This window comes from Ptiloglossa arizonensis, chromosome 7 (genome assembly GCF_051014685.1).
Source record: "Ptiloglossa arizonensis isolate GNS036 chromosome 7, iyPtiAriz1_principal, whole genome shotgun sequence".
NCBI classification, from domain to species: domain Eukaryota; kingdom Metazoa; phylum Arthropoda; class Insecta; order Hymenoptera; family Colletidae; genus Ptiloglossa; species Ptiloglossa arizonensis.
In genome coordinates, this window is record NC_135054.1 from 22,530,258 (window position 1) to 22,538,187 (window position 7,930).

The 7,930-nt window shown below is 46.1% G+C and overlaps 1 protein-coding gene across 1 annotated transcript; it reads left to right on the forward strand.

Annotated features, from left to right (window-relative positions):
• The first annotated feature begins 881 nt into the window (after positions 1-881).
• On the forward strand, positions 882-5,195 carry LOC143149699 (uncharacterized). The gene is made up of 5 exons (XM_076317268.1): positions 882-959; positions 1,989-2,229; positions 4,529-4,666; positions 4,760-5,068; positions 5,155-5,195. Exons 1-5 carry the CDS (start codon positions 948-950, stop codon positions 5,193-5,195), a joined length of 741 nt encoding a protein of 246 aa, XP_076173383.1. The 5' UTR covers positions 882-947.
• The last annotated feature ends 2,735 nt before the right edge of the window (positions 5,196-7,930 follow it).

A 7,930-nucleotide genomic window follows, 5' to 3' on the forward strand; every position in this document is an offset into this window, starting at 1 on the left:
AGCAGACGACGTCCATATTTTGCGTAAGTTTTTAAAGTCAACTCTAATCATTTTATACCATAAAAGAAAATATTGTAATCTTGAAAATTGTCCCGCGGAAGGAATCTTCGACGACTGGGAATGTGTAACAGAAAGCTGACCAGTCAACGTTCCGGAAGAAGTCCCGATTCGCCTCGGCCCGAGCGTATTCGTAGCACCGGAAACCGGTTACGCGCGCGAAACGTAACGACAGCGGTCGATTCGGTTTCTCGTCGGCCCGTTTCCATCGTCGCGAGTCTCGAGAGGAAAAACACGCGCGTAGCGTCTGGGTTTTGCATTTATAGCGAGGCGCGTCGCGTCGCGGAAGCGAAGAAGCTTCGCCGCAACGTCGAGTTACGGATAATCGGGTTTCTAAACAGTCACCGCGAGGATTGCGGGGGAAATGGAGCGTGGAGCGGCGGTCCTCGCGGCGAAAGAAAGTCTCGAAACTCGTAACACAATCTACGGGATCTATCGCGCGTGACGAGCGGGTACGAGGAGTCACGATCGATACGCGTGTGTCACCTCCTCGAGGAAGAAACGTCGCTACGTTTTCTACGTTCCTGTATTTTTTCTACCCTCGTTCTCTTTTTTTTCCCCCCTCTATCCGTCTCCCCATCGTCTTTCTCAACCGGCTCCATTAGGGGCCGGGATTGGCTAATGCGCGCTCGAGCGAGCAACGCGCGACGCTTTTTGCGGGCGCCGGGGCCGCTTGAATAATTGTGTTTTGCAACGTCTGCGCCGACGGGAAGTTCCGGGCACGGATCCAAAGAAGAATTAAGCAGAGGGAAACTTTTAAAGTGGACCTATAAAAGGAACGGTACCATCGTCGCCGGACGTTCAGTTTTGGGACGATCGCGAGACCCGTATCGACCCGATCGATCGGTTTGTTTTCATCTCGAAACGAGAGCGCGGCTGCGACCAGTGATATGGCTTTTAAAGTGAGTGTACATCACGCGATTGACCATCCCTCATTTTTCTCCCGGCCGTGTTACAGTGTTTTGCCCGATCGATCGATCCTTTCGCGCCATTTAATTACCAGACATCGCAGTCTTTCTCTTCCGATCCATCGGAACGTCCATCGAGTTAACGCGGTTCGATCTTTTCGTTCGCGTTGCAGCTTCCACGTGGAAAATTCGTCGGAAAAATTTCCCTTCGAGCTCGCCCCAAATTCGCCGGGAATTCCTCCTCCGGCGAGATTACGAAAAATTAGCTTTCGAGAGATTTACCATTCCGTTCCAAGTTACAAATTTCGAAAACCGAATCCCTCGAGAATAAAGCCCGCTTCGTTTTCAATACGGTCGCGAGGGAACGACCCCGCTTTGTCGATATCTCGCGAGACACCGTGCATTAAACGATAAGGAACTGATTCCGCGTGTAAATAATTACATTACGAGAGGATCGCTCGGGACAAGCTGCTCCGAACGCTTCGGTCATCGTGGCTAACTCGTGATTCGATTACGCTGGACTCTCGAACGAAACACATTCGCGACGCGGTAACGCTTTAGCAAAGTTCATTTTCCCGGTCGAACAAGCGAATTCGCTCGGAATTCTAACAAATTTTACGCGAGAACACGTCCCCGTGATATTTCGATAAATCGTTCGAGGATGGCTCTCTGGTATTGATTCGCACGGCGACGAAACCTTGAAAGAACTACTCGATAATTACTACAGAATTAAATAAAATCGTCTGCAGTTATCCGAGCGTTAACTATAATATTTTTTCTTTCTATTCTTTCGATTCTTCGATAAAACATTGCGTTGCTTTATTTTCCTACTTTATCGAGTTTCTAATCATCCTCCGCTACATCGGAATCTTTGTTTCCGGTCTCTTAACTCACGACTTTCGTGATTTTAAATTTAGGTCGTTATTTTGTTCTCCTTTCTACCAAAGACGTTCGAAAACTCGAGAAACGATCGCGGGGAGCCGGACTAAGACCGACTAAATCGAAATTCAATATTCCTTGCAGTTGATCGCAATGGTTTTGACGGTGTTGGTTCTCTCGGAGGCTGGAGTCGAGGGTGGTGGACACGCGCACTCTTTCCAACATTTCCACGGGCCGGTGATAGGCGACGGGCAGGAGGTCGTTTGGAAAGACAAGCACGGCCATCATCATCACGACTACGTGGCCCATCCGCACTACGACTTCTCGTACGGCGTGGAGGATCATCACACCGGTGACTATCACGGCCAGAAGGAGCACAGGGACGGTAAGTCGGTCATAATCCGAAAAGAAATTAATCTACTCGCTCTCTCTCGAAGGGTCCGCCGTGTCTCCACCGTGAAGAACGAGAACGACCAGACTACGTACGTTCGTGGAATCGTGATGCAACCTCGCGAGAACTAACCGACAAACCTACACCCGACTAGACGTACCAACGTATTTCTGGAATAAGCCTGGCCACGTGATCTTTGTACACGGATGGTGCTGCATCACCGTGGCCGGAATCTCGAATTACGTTGTCCGGAATCGTGAAATTCTAGGCCATCCTCTTGGCGTTCTATCTCCCTGAAATGGTTAATTAACGATCGCTGCGAACGCTTTCGAGACGTAAATCGCTTCGAGAAAGATTCGTCTCCTCGACAGGTTAATGGATTTATTTTCCCATCTCGCGAAAACCCAACGTGTCCGTTTCGAGACTCACGGTCGATAGTGTCGAGTCTTCTTTAACTCTATAATGTCACTATGTGGGTCTATTTTACAGAAAGAAGCTTAAAACGAAGCCGGATGATCCTGACTTCGATTCATCGGTCAGAAAACATTCTCAAACCGTCTTCAACACTGTTCGATCTGTTATCTCGTACTTTACACTCTGTAACTTTTGTCAGTCTAATTTGAACTCCAGAAGTGCAATATACGGTAAACGTTCGTCAAGATTCTCAACTTTGAGCACTCCATGGTAGGAAGATTCTGAAAAACGATCGCTACTCGAAACAGACGTTCACGACTTAACGGGATAGGCGGTTTCTTCACTGTTCGTCGCTCGGTAACGTCTCTTTGAACGTTCTCATCGTTCGCGAGTCGGTCGTTGAATCAGGACCCGGTTCTCTAATAGACCTAACAAGATCGTAACATTATGCGGGGGAAGTAATTACGTTGGCGCGGATCTCAATTGTCGCTGGAACGCGTTGATTCAGCCGCGGTTGATTGCAACCCCGCTGGAGGATTCGTTGAAACGAGGGAAAATCAAAATCGTTGGTCATTAACCCCTCGCCTTATATCGACTGAGATTCGTGACACGGATTTCGGGCCAAACACAAGGAACGCGGTATACGCTCCTCCTGTGGATTTCGGAGCGGAACGTGACAAACACGGTACAAATCGTATTGCTGGTGAGCTCGTGCTCCGTTTAGAATCGTAGGTTGTATTTACAAAAATTCTTTACACGGGAAAATCAACGCGAAGTTTACGATAGAAAGCCCCGTTAGCTTTTTTTGCACGTTAAAGAAATAATCACGCTCGATAAAACAATCGATTGACCAGCGTGCGGTTGTTCAGTGCTCTTTTAACAATTCCCTGTTATTATTCGTACCCACTTGCGACAACTACGAGTAGTTCTGCTACGATTAATAACATTTGATTTTCGTTACGAGTCAGTATTTTTCTCCTTGTTCCTAGCGGAGTATTTGCACGACAAATTGTTTCCATGTTTTCAATGGATCTGTCGGGTGTTTGAAACGACTTAAGTCGCGAGGCGAGAGGTTAATGCTCGAAGCAGAGCGCCGGTATCGTTACGATACGTTCGTCGAGACGCGAGCGACGAACATCAGGCGATTTTGTTAATTATAGTCGGGAAATTTCCTTTGGAAATAATTCGCGATACCGTGTCACTGGCGACGACGAGCCCCGTTTCTACCCTCTCGCTTGTTAAACCGCTAACGAAGACGCGCGCTATTTACTCGCGCGTTCGCCGCGAAGAACATTGTCTTCGCGGGTTACGACTCGTGTCTCTACGGTTGTAGAGACGGATCCGCGAAACGAAGTGCGACGATCGTTCCGTAGATTCTTCGTCGCGATTAGTCGATCTATTCGATCAACGACGAGCACGTAAATTGCTCGTCGGGTGAACGACGTCTCGTTAAAATACTGATTTTATTTCATTTCGCTCCGGGGGGATTGGCGGGTAGGGATTAAAATTATACGCCCAGGCCGCGAGGTATTCGGAATTTCCAGAATGAAATATTCATTCCAGGATCGTATTACAAATTGGTCTCTGTTAAATCGTTGACGAGGTCTTCTCGTTAACCACTGTAGATAAGTTGCAATTTGCTCGGGCAAAGAGACTCGATCGACGTTGTTTTTACGATAAAGTACACACCGGGAGTAATTTTTCCGTTAATTTCGTTCCGTTTGGGGAGGAAACGAATCTCGAAATTGTTCGTCTCTTGCACGAGCCTCGAGATTTACCAAAGGACACGGCGCGTGCTCCGCGAGAGAGCGAGATTATCGAGAATTTGCGTGGATTGCGCCAGAGGCGGGAAGTTACATAAACGTTTGATAATTTACAGGCAAAGAAGTCGTCGGTGAGTACACCGTGAAAGAACCAGGTGGCAATGTCCGAACCGTGAAGTATCACGCTGGAAAGAACGGATTTTTCGCTCACGTAGACAACAGCGATGGAAACGACCACCACGGGGGACATCATCGTTAGAGACCACGTTGTTAACGTACCGATTGCCAAAGATACCTTGTTACGTCCCCATTGTTCTTGTTATGCAACGTTGTTTATTTTGTTCCAGTTGCACCGATTAATAAAAAATCTATCGAATGTTCCCACCGCCTTTCGAGCGTGTCCCGCGTTAACGAGCAGTTGCTGGAAATGGGCCGAGCATTCGCGAGGAAAATTAATTTCGTCGCGACTCGTGCACCTTCGCCAGGGCGTAACAATCCTCGCCACCTTCCTGGGCATGGAAGACGATGCGCATCGACTTTGAACTTCGTACCATCAACTGGTGTAGAACGCGAGCCAAGTCCCTTCTCTTTCTTCCTGTCCTCTGGATCCTTTTTACGAGTATTTATCTTGTTAGAATCTTTTACTCGATCGGAAGGTAATACTTTGCATTACTTTTTTGATCGCGAAGTCTTTATTTTTACCCAACTTTAACCCTCGTGATCCTTGAATGAATCATTTTAGACTCGGTCGATTCAGTGGTTAGTTTAATTGTCAAAGGCTGAACATTATTTTCTCGTTGTCTATATCGTGATAGATTTTACGAGAAAGAAATAATATATACTTTTCTATCCCATGTTACAGGAAAAACGTTTCTCTCTTTCATATTAACAACGGATGTTGGAATCGGATTCGATTTTTATTATTATTATTCCGTGAAAACGACCTCCAAAAATATGACGTCGTTTTAAAAAACTCGCCTCGATATCTCTAAAAAAAAATAAGACATAAAAAGTGTCGTTTTCATCGACTCCTCTTTTATGTCCTCTTATCGAATTTCTTTGTACATTTCCCTCGGTGTAACGAAGACGTTCCTATTATTATTATTATTCCGTGACAACAGAATGCCGATCCGGCCGGATTCAATTTGTTACGCGTCGTACGGATAATGTCCGTCCCAAATTACTTCTCGCTTAGCTTCGCGCGAAGAGATTCGATCGTCGTGGATTCGTAGCCCAAATCGAAAACCGATGGCACGGTACCTGGTGAACGCCCGCGACTCCACGGTGACCGATGTTTTTAACGGAACTTGACGTTTACTGATTGACAATCGGTCGTCACGGACGTATGGATCTCCCCCGTGGTTACGTAGCCAGGCTCACCAGAAACAACCGCGATGGCCTCGCGCACGAATCGATCGTACGCTTTTGCGGATTTGTCGAACCCTTCTGGCTCGAGATCCACGATCGCCAACCCTCGCAAAATACGAAACGTAAGGTTGTAAATTCTTCTCCTCGATTCGGGCAGTTGTTATCGACTCCGTGTTTTTTCCCCGTGGAGAAACTCGTAGAAAAGTTGCAGAAAGCGTTGACCGCGGAATTTTAATTGAAATACCTCGGTCTACACGTTTCACGTCGAAAACGTATCCGGATACGGCTCGTGTACCCTTAAATCTCGCGATACTTCCTCCACGATTGCATTTTAAACCGCGATCGTATTTCTCTCGCGGCGAAATATTTCCCCCAGGCGTTTCTCTCGCGAAGTTCTTCTCTCCGAGTATCCGGACCCTGTGTACGTCCGAATGGCGTTTCGTGAAACGCAAGTGTCGCGTCATTTGTAGTCTAATCGATCGGGTAAAGTCGAAGAAAGGCCCGAACCCGATGGAAATCGCGCTCATTAACGACACGCTGAGCTAAATGTGGCAAATCGATTCTCGAGCAAACGGCTGAACGAGATGCACTTAATTGCGTTCAGGCACAATGCCTTGCACCGACAATATGCTCCACAGACGTGTACATTCGCGTTGTCACCGGCGGTGTACTAATTTCGTTCCTGGAAGACGCATTGTGTCGCCATGTCCATCGTACCGTTACGATATAAAATACGCGACAAAGGAGTCGCTCGGAGCTCACGGAATCGAACACATGTGTTCCGTTGACATTTATACGTTCGATATCTGACCGAAACTGTTCGATATCCGTGTTCCACGCTCTTTGATCGGATACAGTAGGGTATTTGTACGCGATGTATCGACTAATGCTTTCAAAGAGCCACTCTTGTCAAGAGATTAACGAATGGCGATTAATTTTTCTATTCGAGGATATTGTGGAATACTTCATACAATGCTGAAAGTATGAAAAACATATTTTTTTTTAAATTCTTCGATACAAACGGGAACAGGATATAAATAATTTTTTCACACCCCTCTGTAACAAACAACAGTTGTAGAAATATTTTTTGACATTGTTGGTTGCTCGTGTGGTATTCCACCGCGACGAGATAAAATATCTTATGTTTGTACTAACTCAACTCAACTCAACTGAGCGAAGAGGACTCTCGAAAGGGATCACGTATCGTACTGGGTCAGACATTTTAATCGACCTTCGAAGGCCCACGATTAAGCAAAAATTATAATAGTACCTATTATGATACTACATTTCCCTTGATTGAAAAGTCGTCTTTCGAGCTGCCAACTATAAAAATTACACAACGAATTTTTAACGAACCATTGGGCTTCAATTGGAACGTTCGAGGTCGAGTCGGTCGATTGTAGTCAGGATTTGGCTCGACATCTGAAAACGAGACTCTTGTGTTGGAACTCGCTGCACGACGAAGTCGGCGACAATCGATACTCGATCGTCACGACGTAACTTTTGGCTGTCGCGACGATTGTTGCCGCGACGTTTTGTTTTACGGCAGAAAAGCGGCCAGTAGCAACGAGTCCAAGTACTGGTTTCGTCGACCGGCTTTATGACACTTCGCACTCGGTCAAATATTATTGAACTATTGTCCCGTGGACAGAAAAGTTGCAGCTGTTTCACGAAGAAACAAACTGCCGTTTTTTGGCTTGCATCGTAAACCTGGCAGACTCATCGGCGCCATTTTACAAAGACAAACAAAATTTTGTAACCCTGAGGTTACAGTGGCTCGTTACAAGTGATCATAAAATGCTCGGTAGAGGTAGATCGAAAAATCTATGTTAAAACTGGAAGCGATATTTGGTTTTAGTAGCGCAAGTGATGAGCCACTTCCGCGCAAAGGTCTATTCTACCGTAATCTTCTTTCAATGTCTACAAAAGGTATTCCGTGTGCTCTCCTCTTGGTTCCACGAGTTATACAATTATTGAATTGCCCAGACACTCTTACAAATATTCCTTGACTCGTATAGATCTACGTGTCCACTCTATTTGCCAAAGTGAGAACGTATCTCCTCTATTATTTTAAAAGTAATAACACCGATTAATAATGGTCGCAAATCATATATATTGGGATATTATAATTTTATTTTCTCTGCTCGAAG